The sequence below is a fragment of the Drosophila willistoni genome, unplaced genomic scaffold (assembly GCF_018902025.1).
Source record: "Drosophila willistoni isolate 14030-0811.24 unplaced genomic scaffold, UCI_dwil_1.1 Seg169, whole genome shotgun sequence".
NCBI classification, from domain to species: Eukaryota; Metazoa; Arthropoda; class Insecta; order Diptera; family Drosophilidae; genus Drosophila; species Drosophila willistoni.
In genome coordinates this window covers 5,613,703-5,625,579 of record NW_025814128.1, presented here as the reverse complement: position 1 = coordinate 5,625,579, position 11,877 = coordinate 5,613,703, and the positions used below count along the sequence as shown (strand labels likewise).

General features: G+C 41.1%; 2 protein-coding genes and 1 long non-coding RNA gene across 3 annotated transcripts; 1 reads left to right on the top strand and 2 right to left on the bottom strand.

The window, feature by feature from the left end:
- Nucleotides 1-964: 964 nt before the first annotated feature.
- Nucleotides 965-1,464, bottom strand: LOC124460939 (ATP-dependent (S)-NAD(P)H-hydrate dehydratase-like). Its single transcript, XM_047012523.1, has one exon. The coding sequence runs from the start codon at nt 1,367-1,369 to the stop codon at nt 1,028-1,030; it is 342 nt and encodes a 113-aa protein (XP_046868479.1). The 5' UTR covers nt 1,370-1,464; the 3' UTR covers nt 965-1,027.
- A 337-nt stretch (nt 1,465-1,801) lies between these two features.
- On the bottom strand, nt 1,802-2,597 carry LOC124460979. The gene is made up of 2 exons (XR_006954887.1): nt 2,118-2,597; nt 1,802-2,056 (listed from the first exon to the last, which is right to left on the bottom strand). It is a non-coding gene; the product is annotated as an uncharacterized LOC124460979 (long non-coding RNA).
- Nucleotides 2,598-2,929: 332 nt separating this feature from the next.
- On the top strand, nt 2,930-5,449 carry LOC111519628 (transcriptional regulatory protein AlgP-like). The gene is made up of 2 exons (XM_023181285.2): nt 2,930-4,420; nt 5,391-5,449. The coding sequence occupies exon 1, from the start codon at nt 2,956-2,958 to the stop codon at nt 3,403-3,405; it is 450 nt and encodes a 149-aa protein (XP_023037053.1). The 5' UTR covers nt 2,930-2,955; the 3' UTR covers nt 3,406-4,420; nt 5,391-5,449.
- Nucleotides 5,450-11,877: the final 6,428 nt, after the last annotated feature.

Sequence of the window (11,877 nt, the reverse complement as noted above, 5' to 3'; positions counted from 1 at the left end):
AGAGCTGAAATTTTGCATGTAGGCTTATATACACTGCAGGCGTTGTATATCTCGGATTCAGCCGGATCGGATCACTATATTTTGATCAAGATCGGGTGACTATATCATATAGCTCCCATAGGAACGATCTTTCGAAAACAGTGACTTTTGTCAATAACTTCGTTACTTTTAACGCGATTGCTTTCAAATTAAACATTTGTTAGTTTAATACATCTGTTAATAACTGTGCCAAATTTGATAAGGATCGGGTAACTATATCATATAGCTCCCATAGAAACGATCGGTGGAAAACTGTGACTTTGTCCAATAACTTAGTTTTTTCCTATGCTACGATTGTTGGCCGTTCTTTCGCAAACATTGGCCTTTTTAGATAAAACGTTTTTCCACTTTGATGGGTAAGGAAAGAGTTACCAAAAAAGTTGCAAGGGTATACAAACTTTGACGCGGACAAAGTTAGCCCCGGCCCTCTGGGTTTTTTTTACCTTTGTTGCCAAGTTTTTGCATCTTCTTCCGACTAACATGAAAATTTTAGCGTTAGTTGATGCAAATAATAGTACACCATAATTATCTAATTAATTGTGTAATTACTTACTACTGACAGATTTGTAAACTTTTTATTTGCTTTTTTCGCAACTAAACGAAACACTGCTATTTTTGGGAACAGCCAAATGTATGGGGATTCACAAAAAATTTGAAAAACAACCCAAAAATTAGTAAAATTAACGATTTTTTTTTGTTTTTCCTATGCCTATATACCATTTTACAAAATTAAAGTCAAAAAACAGAAGTCTTTGTTAGCATCTACTCCACTTTTTTCGTGAACAAAGTTGTATGTATGTATGTATGTACACTGATATGCTATTGAAAACAAGATTTTCTTTATTATACATATTTTCTACAAGGGTTTCCAACGATACGGCTTAGGCCAATTACGTACTTGTTCAAAAAATAAAACTAATAGAAGTTAATGTTAAACCAAACAGAATAAACTTCATTGTACTTGAATTTGTAACAATTGCTATACATCTTAGCCACAACTTACAACAACGTGTAATCGTTCAATCCACGGTATTATCATGTCTACAGCATTCTCCTTATCTAACACCGGGTGTACAATTATATCAGGACTGTAGCACTTAATAACGGTGGCGGCACTCGATTGGCAAAAGACGTGAGCTAAGTCCGCACCAACTTTCATTGAACTTATAGCTGCAAAGTAAGGCGCTCCTGTATACTCCGCAGAACCACCAATAACCCCTATTCGACCATACTGTCCTTTATATTTTTCTTTTGTCAATTTTGGTACAAGGGTTCGAAGGAGTTTCAACATATTCGGCATTAGAACTGGGTTCTCAACTATTTTCGACATAATTATTTTTTTTTTTTTAATGCATAAAATTATTCCCGAAGTAAGGATTCTGGGTGTTTTTTTTTCACTTGGGAAAATTAAACGATTGAAATTACATACATAAATGTCTAATATTGATATCGAGGACCCAATAATATCGATATGCTATTGCGACGGTGATTTCCTCTAATTCCCACTAGCGACCATCACACATCTTTATATATACATACATACATTTCAAATCTTTTAAACCCTACTCCAACAACATCCAACTGTTCCCCGCAGACGGTGAGTGTGAAATACCGATTCCCACTAGCACCATCCCCTAATCACCAACACATCTCATGATTTTACAGCTGCTACAGATTGACTGTAGCGAAATGTAACGAGAAAGGTAAAAATTTGTTATACTTTTATCGGGGTAACCATAAGTCATTAAAATTATTATACATATACAACCGCAGTTTCCAATTTTATTTTTTTAATCCGATATATTTCGGTTGAGCATAAGCAACCGTCGGCAGGGCAACTACAAAGTTTTTAATTTCAAACATATAATATTTAACATGACAGCGCCGTTCGATGTGGAGCTTAAAACTTATTTTTGTGAATTAAATGTCTGTATATGTGAGCACCATAAAGTTAGGTCGCGTGGCGTTTGGATTCTTTAACGATGTGTAGCATCTCCATGGTGAAATTGTCTAATATCTAATTGTATAGTCAGATTTGTAATGTCAGAACCAAGTTTTTAATTTATATTTGGTCTTACCTACATATACCATGTATATCTTATTACATGGTGTATTTCCTTGTCCATTGCATTGAATTTTGTATTTCAGATTACTTCTATTTATTGTCTCTAACTTGCATCAATAACAACAGAATTGAAGATTAGGCACAATTCCCACTGATACATATCTGGGGAATAATCGCAATTAACGGTGGATGTGAAACAACGACTCCCACTGGCAACATCCACCATCTCTTAACAGCTGATTTTACAGCTTTTAACTGCTGTTTTAACTTAAAAATATCAATATTTTACATACAAGCTAACAACCAATTCAACTGCGCCGGCGCTAAGACTTAGAACAATCTGTGCAGTCGCAACATCGATGTAACCGATTCCATATAAACATAAATACGCTGACACAGCGTGTCACCAAGAAATCATAGAACGACCATACACATTGTATATGTTATTCTTATGTGTTTAGCTTTATATTCATGTTCTCCGTAAGATGTAATTTTTTTATTTTATAAGGCTGTCAGTATTTTAAGTATCGATTGTTAGTACGAAGTTAGAATTTCTAAGTATCGATTGTTAGTATTAATTGAGTATGTGAAACACATCGGAATGTGGCCTAAGGCCACACTAGAAGTAAGCTCCTTCTTCTTCCGGTGACGCTGAACCAAGCTAGACAGACTAGCTGCGATAAGAAATAAATCTGTTGACATTCGCGAATTGGTTATCGTTTCACATAAGTAATTCGCATTTTATATCTCAGAAGTGGGATGACAAATCAGAAATATACATATTTCTGTCTTGCCACCAATTTTGACAATTTTTAATCATTTCAGGGAAAATTGCCCTGACCAGCTCCACAATGGGAATCACCAAAGAGGACGTGATCAGAGCTCTGGGCACCGCCACACGAGACAGCGAAGAATCGGCGCTGTCGTCGCCTGCCGCCAAACCTGGTGGTACTTCATCGGCTGGGACGAAGGCCACACGCTTTGCGTCTAAGACGGCCGCTTCCACACCCGCCACTGCCGTTGACGCCGCCACTGCCATGCCCACTACTGTGCCCGCCGCTGCAGTACCCGCTATATCTGCTGCTGCCATGCCCGCTGCTTCCATGGCTGCCTCTGCAGTACCCGACTGCCGCTACCTAGCCTACCGCTGCCCTGCCCGCTGTACAGTCGGCCGCGATTCGCGCCACTGGTACCTCCGGTATTACTCCTGCTCTTCAACTGACGATGACGCCTGCTGCCCTGCTGGATGCCATGCATGCCGCCGTACATACTGCTGCCTCGCTTGCCGCACCCGTCACTGACTCTGACGTTCCCTTGGCCGCTGACCAATGGGAAGACATGCCTGCCGTAGTGCCCTCCGTGCCGTCTTCCGCTACTGTCGTCACGCCTGCTGCTTCCGTCTTCCAGCCTGGACTAGTAACTGATAACGCTACGAAAACAGCATGAGTTGCTATAATTGCAGCAGCAGATCCTCAAGCTGCAACAGAGTGTGGACAAACATCTAGCACCGAGACAGCAGGTCAGTGACCTGAGCCTTATCGAGAGCATTGTTTCTCGACTCTCTGCCGATACTCTATACGATGTTAAAAAATGGCTGAACGATTTGGAGGATGCGTTCGAGATACTGCAGTTAAACGACCATCTACGCCTGGTTGCATGTCGTCACATGCTGGAGGGTACGGCGGCGGTGTTGCTTCGCACGGTGTCTGTGCACAGCAACGGAGAATTTAAAACAATCCTTCTCAGAAAATTTGGACGCTCACGCAGTATCGAAGAGGTGTACCACGCTCTGAGTAGCCGGCGCATTAGAACAGGCGAAGGATGCTTGAGATTTGCAATCGAGATGCAGCAGATTGCAATGAATGCCCCGATTCCGGAGAACGAGCTCGTCGACCTGATCATCGACGGTCTGCGGGACAACTCTACTAGAGTCAGTATGTTGTACTGAGTTCGTACGGTGGCTGAGCTGAAGCCCCTCCTGGAACGCTACGAGCGCTCCCGTGTACAGGCTGCGCCGCCAAGCAAAGGGTCAGTGTAAAGGTGCAGCCAACACCAACTGCCTTGTCGTCCGTGAGCAAATCTTCAGGCCCTGCCACGAGTGAGACCCGATGTTTCAAATGCTCGGGATGGCGGCATTCTAAACACCAATGGTCGAAACCGATCAGACCGCCGAATTCCTGTTTTAAGTGTGGCATTGTGGGCCACATCTATAAAAGTTGCCCGTCTCGGATTGGAACTGCCGCCGCCACCACTGCGCCCGCCACCACTGCCGCCGCCGCTGATGATGTGGAAGTTAGACTAAACCATTTACAATTGGTGAGTGTTGCTTTTGTTCCTTTCTCCTTTCTCCTTTCTCCTTTCTCGATTCGGGCAGCCCGAATAGTTTCCTACTGCCGTCTTAGCCCTAGTAGATTGAACTGCCGTGGTTTAGGAAATAGTCAACTTCTGTCACTGGGTAGGGTTCAGTGTATTGTCCACTTCCTCAGTACTGAGACAATACACACGTTTGAAGTTTTGCCGAATAACGAACTGCCAATAATTATAGGTAGAGATTTTCTGTATAAAACTAACATTAGACTTTGTAAACTTAAGGAAAAGAAATAAAGAAAAGAATGTATGTTACTTATGAATAAACCTACTGAATGTATAGATGCGAAACTCACTGCACGATAAGAACAGGATTGTATCTGCCGAAGTGTTGTCTAATTCTCCCCTTCTAGAAACTTTTGCTGTACCTCCGGAAACACTGAATGATGCCATAAATGTCATTGAGGTCCCTGCTGTCGATGAGTCAAAGTTCGATATAGAGCCCACTTTAGATATAGAGCCCACTTTAGACTTAAAGTCTACTATTTCCACTGCTTATGTACAGGTTTCCCCAGATTTAGTTAAGCCCATTATGACATGAAAATAGAACTGACTAGCCAAATTCCCATTTCTTGCCGTCCCCGCCCCCTGTGATGATCTCTTAAAAGCTGGTGTTGCCGAAATTCGGGCCTGCGAATAAACTTTGTAGCACTGTATTACAAAACGGAACTCTGTCCGAACAAACAGAATGGCGCTCTTTGAAAACTCTAAAACTCTCTCTCTCATCTTACTCTTGCGGTACTTTATTATATAAAGGTAGACACATAAGCGCGAAAAATACGCAGCTGCATTGATCTAAGTACATACATAAGAACTGCGTGTTCAGTTGTTTTTCGTAGCCAAGACTAGAGTAAGTGAAATGAGATTGTACAATTATTAGTTATAAGAAATTTGTAAAATAACCTGAAATTATTTGCAGAATTAAAAAGCTTACGCTGACCTAACTTGAGGATTAGATGGACTAAATTTATTTTAAAGGCACTGGCGGAGCGCTATTAACTAGTCGAACGAGCAACAATTTTTTTTAATTTCTACTGGAAATTAAATTTACACTTTCGTAAAGAATTTTGAGCAAATTCTTTAATTCCTACGGTGTAATAGAGCTACGGAGACCTAAAGAACTGAATCACGTTTCAAGGTTAACCACCCAGGTAATAAAGATCAGCACGTGGAAGATGAAGCTATGCCTGAAGATCGGCAAATACTTTTGCAACAATTAGAGGACGAATATCTCTATACTTCGATACATAGTGATGACGAATGATAGTGCCACCAACACTCCACAGGCGACGAGTACCAGAGCTCAGAGCATGCTGTGCAAAACCAATGGCATAACACCACAACAAGTAGATGCTCGACAATCAATGCCGAGGGAATTAACAGTTTTTAAAGGAGATCCAAGAGAATGGCCACTCTTTATAAGCACCTATGAAACTAGCACCCGAATCGGTGGATTCAGCAACGAGGAGAACGCTATGCGTCTGCAGAGATGTCTTGAAGCCGTGCGAGACAGCTTACTGTTCCCAGAAATACTGCCGAGCGTTATAAGTACTTTGGACGTCCGGAACACATAATAAAACTGTTGATGGAGAATGTGCGAAATTTGCCTCCTCCAAAGGGCAAGCTTAATCCATACCCTACCCGAACATACAGCACCTAGCGGATTGGTTGTTTGAGTTGGCTGAAGCGGCGAGTCGTGTATCGACGCCCAACATATCACTAGAAAGCGTCAAGAAGAGAACGCATTTATGCACGACGGATCGACTCTAACACTTGTAGAAAAAAAAAATTGGCTGATGCGCTCGAAGTGAATAGTTTTGCCAATCCCCTATGCATTAGATGGAGCGGCGATGTTAGTCGGCAGGAGCCGGAATCCAAGCAGCTGAACTTGAGAATCTCAAAACAAGGACAGTGTTGGTGTTTTGATTATATAAAATAAGCTAACATTAAGACAATTATAATATAGAACAAATGGAAATGTATGTCAATTAAGTATGTAACCCGATTATAGATATCGATGGCTCATCAGTCATAAGTAGATCTGATATGGTCAGCAGTAAACAATAAAGACCTAGTTAATCAATAAAAACGTACTTTGCTGACCTAACACTATGTCAAACTATGCACTGGTGAGCTCGCTATTTTGTACTATAAAAGAAATGCATTATTCTTAGTAAGATCAGATACCAATTGTAGCTACGTCAGGTGTGCATCGCTGTGTCTTTGGCCCCCATCTCTACCTTTGTAATCTCACTCCGAGGTCCACCCAATTTATGTGTTGGTTGCGACAACCTTTAGTCACTGGTTTATGTGCTAGTGCCTATATATATATATAAATAAATAAACATTTAATAACTTCAAGAAACAATAACGTCTTTCATTGAACATTTTGGTGACCCCGACATTGGCGGCTCCAAGTTAAAAAAATAACAGACTTGGTGAAACCGTCATCAAGCGAGAACATTTGGTCAACTCAGGCGACCAATCTCTTACCAAAAAGGAAACTGGTCAACTAGGCGACTACTTTCTTTGCACGCTTTGGACACAACAATCCCAAGCGAGGGCACAAATTGATGAACATCTCACATCAATCTGGGGTCCCGACTAAAAACATCGCAATTGATTAACTTGGCAATCATTGCGTAGCCACCTTGGCGAATAAAAACCATTTATTGGAAAACTAGGAGTTGGTTTTTCTGCATTGAATAAAAGTTGATCAACTAGGCGATCACTTTATAAAAAACATTTAACAACGATTTGTATCAACGAGGCGACCAAATCATAAAAAGTTATTTTTATATAAAATAAAGTTTGATCAACTCAACTCTGTTGCATTCCCTGGCGTCAGCAATATCTGACCTAGTTAACTCGGTCAGTAACCCAGGTAGTACGCACGAGTATAGATTTTGGCATTGATCAGCAATTTTTTAAACAAAGAAAAGAAACTCAAAAAATTGTTTTCACTGTCGTGGCAGTTATCAGTGTAAAAGAATAGGTATATTGGAAATAAAAATAAAACTATTGTTAAAACACTAATCAAAAGGCAACTTCGATTTATTTCTTATTCTTATTTGTGCTACACTTGACCAATTTTAGGAACGAGTCGGAACGTTCCCTGTCTTTGACAAAATAAATAAACTCCCATCGGGTCAAGTACTAGTACAGATAAGCAATTACATGAGAATATAAAAGAACATGGAGGAGTTTTATAAACAGCAGACAGAACGAAGAGAGGCAATCCAGGCCTTTATTCGGAATACCAAAAAAGATTCTTTCGCCAGGAAAACGAAGCCATCTTATTTCGAGGAGAAACTTGAGCTCCTGGAATACATGTGGGAGAACTTCGAGAAAAGTCATCAGGAGTTGATGGACAAATTTAATAACGTGCCAACTGAAGATGACTACTTTGTAACGGACTATTTCAGCAAAATGAAGACGGTTGTATCTAATATAGTGGAAGATTGGAAGGACCATTTGGCAAGAATAAAGCTAGAGAGACAAGCTCGCCAACGAGAGGAAGAGCGAGTCATGATCAAACCACTGGTTCGTAAGCAAAGTGCTCTGCTGGAGTCATTGTCCAGGACGTTAAGACAAATTGTGCCTGAAGATAAAATGACTTACAAATCGGTATTCGAAAAATTATGGATGCAAATTGAAGAAATCCATTATGAGATTCATCGGCTAGTTGAAAATCCAGCCGAAGCAGGATTTAATATAGCTACGTTTGTGTCCGCAGAAAATACAATGCTGAAATTCTGTGTGGCACCAGCAGAAAATGTAGTGATACAATCACCACCTGTACTGCAATCGATACAATCATTGCAACTACCCAAAATTCCCATTCCAAAATTTGATGGGGATTATCTGAAATGGCAACAATTTCATGACATCTATAAAAAGGTGGCTCATGAGTCAAATGTATCCACGATAGAGAAAATGTGGTACTTAAAATCAAACCTTTCTGGAGAAGCAGAGAGATTGATACGGCACCTGGAATTAACAGAAGCCAATTACAACACTGCTTGGTCAGTGTTGTAGGAACGTTTTAATAACAAACGAGTTCTAGTAACAGCCATACTAGCAAAGCTGTTTGATCACCCAAATGTGGGAAATGACGCAGCTTCTATAAAGAATTTGCATGATAACATTTTTGAATCATTGCAAGCCTTAAAAAATGTAGGCGTCAATATGGAATCGTCAGATGCTGTCATAATGTTTCATATGACAAGAAAATTGGATAGATTCAACGACGCACTATATGAGGAATCTCTTTCCAACACAAGGGATCTGCAGGAAGTAAAGGACTTCCTATTCCTATTGGAGGCGATTGGGAAACCAAGAAACGAAAATCGCAGCATTGAAAAACCAAGTCCAAGGAAGACATGCGCAACAGCATCTGGGACAAACAGTACCCTGTGTGCTTTCTGCGAAAGAGCAAAGCACAAACTCTTCCAATGTGAAAAGTTCAAAATCAAATCCGCCGCAGAGCGGCTTAATTGGGTGGACTAATATAACCAGAACTAATATAACTCGATTCAACCCCAAACCAGGCATATACTATGAAAGTATTGGCACAGGAAGGATGGCAACGTCTGACTGGACTATTGTGGCATTCTACGATCTCGAACCATATTGGGCCGACCTGAAGACATTTTCAGACGGAGTAGTAAAGGTTGAAGAAATATGCGTGTTAATGAAGGTTCCAGAGGCATGCACCGCAATGCAGAGGCACTTCGAGCATGTCAACTCAGAGCTACGGACAGGAAATGATCTCCTTCACATAGAACGCCAACGACGATCGCCTTTAGATATAATTGGGAACACTGCGAACGGCTTAATTGGGTGCAGAGACACAAATTGTGTGTCGATTGCTTCAAGCCGGACCATATGGCAAAAAATTGCTCTTGGAGGGGATGCTCTAAATGCGATAAAAAACATAACACAATGTTGCATTTAGAAACAGGCAACCAAATTGCTACATCTGCTTCTGCAGCTTCTGCGTATTAAATTGGCAGAAAATACACTCTGTTGGCAACGGCCAAGGTAGTGGTAAAAGGGATCAATGAAAGGAAAGGATAATTTCAAGCACTCCTGGATAGCGGCTCTCAAGTAAATCTCGTCTCAGAGAGACTGGTAAAGAAGTTATCGTTAAAAATTAGCGAGACTCATGCAAGGTGCGAGTAAGCTTGGTTGTAAGGTCAAGATACAACAAGTTCGCAATGCTAGTTGAGGCATTTGTATTGCCACACATAATAGGTGACCAACCCACAGAACAAATAACGCAGAAAGTCACATTACCAGACAACATTCAATTAGCGGACCCAACATTTGATAAACCCGGAAAAATTGATATGCTGTTGGGAGCTGATGATCACTATGCTATACTGCTACCAGAAAGGAGACGGGGCAATCGAAACCGTCCAACATTACAAAACTCAGAGTTTGGATGGATTGTTGCTGGCAGAATTAATATGTCAACGTCAGCTTCAATCACATGTATGGTAGGCATGACGAATCCAGAGGAATTACTGGAAAGATTCTAGCAGCTAGACACACTAGAGCCAATAAAAAGGTACAGGAGTCCGGAGGAAGAGTATTGTGAAAAATTCTTCCTCGATAACCTACACGCGGCGGCGGACTAATTGTAAAGCTTCCATTTGCTGAAGAGGCGTCATCTCTTGGAGAATCTCGGGAAGTAGCCATAAGAAGATTCATGTCGTTAGAGAGGCGAATGAACCCTGACATAAAAAAGGAGTATGTAAAATTTATGTCAGAATATGAACAGCTTGGACATATGAAGCAAGTAATTGTAGAACAAATTCCCAAAAACCATTACTTTATACCGCATCATTGTGTACTAAAACCAGAAACTACCACCACCAAGCTAAGAGTGGTATTTGATGCATCATGCAAAACGTCATCAGGAAAATCACTGAACGACATTTTATATCCTGGACCAGTTGTACAGAGTCAACTCTTTTCAATTCTTCTGCGGTTCAGGACACACAAATATGTGTTCACGGCAGATATTGAAAAAATGTATCGTCAAGTTTGGATAAACCCTGCCGATCAATTCAATCAGATGATTGTGTGGAGAGAGGATCCAAGTCAAGAACTAAAGTTTTATCGTTTAAAAACGGTAACTTATGGAACCAAGTCAGCCCCATATTTAGCGACGAAGTGTCTGGAATATTTGGCACTGAAAAACATTGAAAAATTGTCGTCGTGAGCATCAGCATTAAAAAATGACTTTTATGTTGATGATTGTCTCACAGAAGCAGACAGTTTACCAGAAGCCCTGCAAATAAGACAAGAGCTTCTAGAAATCTTGAGACCTAAGGGTTTCAACTTACGAAAATGGTGTTCAAATAGCAGTCAACTTCTAAAGGAAATTCCAAAGGAAGATACGATTGGTGACATCAATCTCGGTGACACTCTGGAACAAACAAGTGTCAAAACATTGGGAATCATATGGGCACCCAAAGAAGACCAATTATGTGGAAAGGCTCAAAGACATACAAAAGGAATAACCAGACGAGTGGTGCTATCTGAAGTCGGTCAAATCTTTGATCCTCTAGGACTGTTCGCACCGGTAGTGGTAAGAGCGAAAATGTTTCTTCAACATGTTGCTACCGAACGAATTGAGATGGATGGTGACCTACCGCCGTATTTGGAGAAGCAATGGGAAGCTTACCGAGAGGATGTACAGGCACTAAACCACATGAAAATTCCAAGGCATATTTTTGATGGCAAGGTCCCCACTACAAAGGAATTGCATACATTTGTTGATGCATCAGAAAAGGCGTATGGTGCGGCAGTTTGTGTCCGATCAACCTATAAAAATGGCCAAATTTCGGTCAGATTGTTGTGCGCCAAGTCGAGAGTGGCTCCCCTGGAAAAACAGACACTGCCCCGGCTGGAACGGATAGAGTTCGACAGGATCTCCAATTCGGATCAGAAAGTGTGGAATCATTTCTCTGGTCAGACTCAACAGTAGTACTCTCGTGGATTAATTCACGGGCATCACATTTCCACACGTTTGTGGCTAATCGGTTGACAAAAATACACTTAGTATCACATCCAAGGCAATGGCGTCATGTGTCATCAGCGCTCAACGCAGCTGATGTTCTGTCTCGAGGCATATCAGCAGTTCAGCTTAGCACACATACATTATGGTTGTATGGACCACTATTTTTGCATGGACCACAACGTGGCTGGCACCATTTAAGCCTACAGAGCACACGATGGATACCGCTGAGAAGAAAACCAAGGTATTCAGCGTGGTGACTGCCACGGCAAACAACAAGAATGAATGGATATATACGGTAAATCACAGAAATTCGTTTTACCGGCTACAGCGAATAGTGGCGTATGTGCTACGGTTTTGTCACAAGCAGAACAGGAAA

Bases quoted from the DNA above. Each gene is read 5' to 3' on its own strand.
- LOC124460939 (XM_047012523.1), bottom strand. From the start codon at position 1,369: ATGTCGAAAATAGTTGAGAACCCAGTTCTAATGCCGAATATGTTGAAA.
- LOC111519628 (XM_023181285.2), top strand. From the start codon at position 2,956: ATGGGAATCACCAAAGAGGACGTGATCAGAGCTCTGGGCACCGCCACA.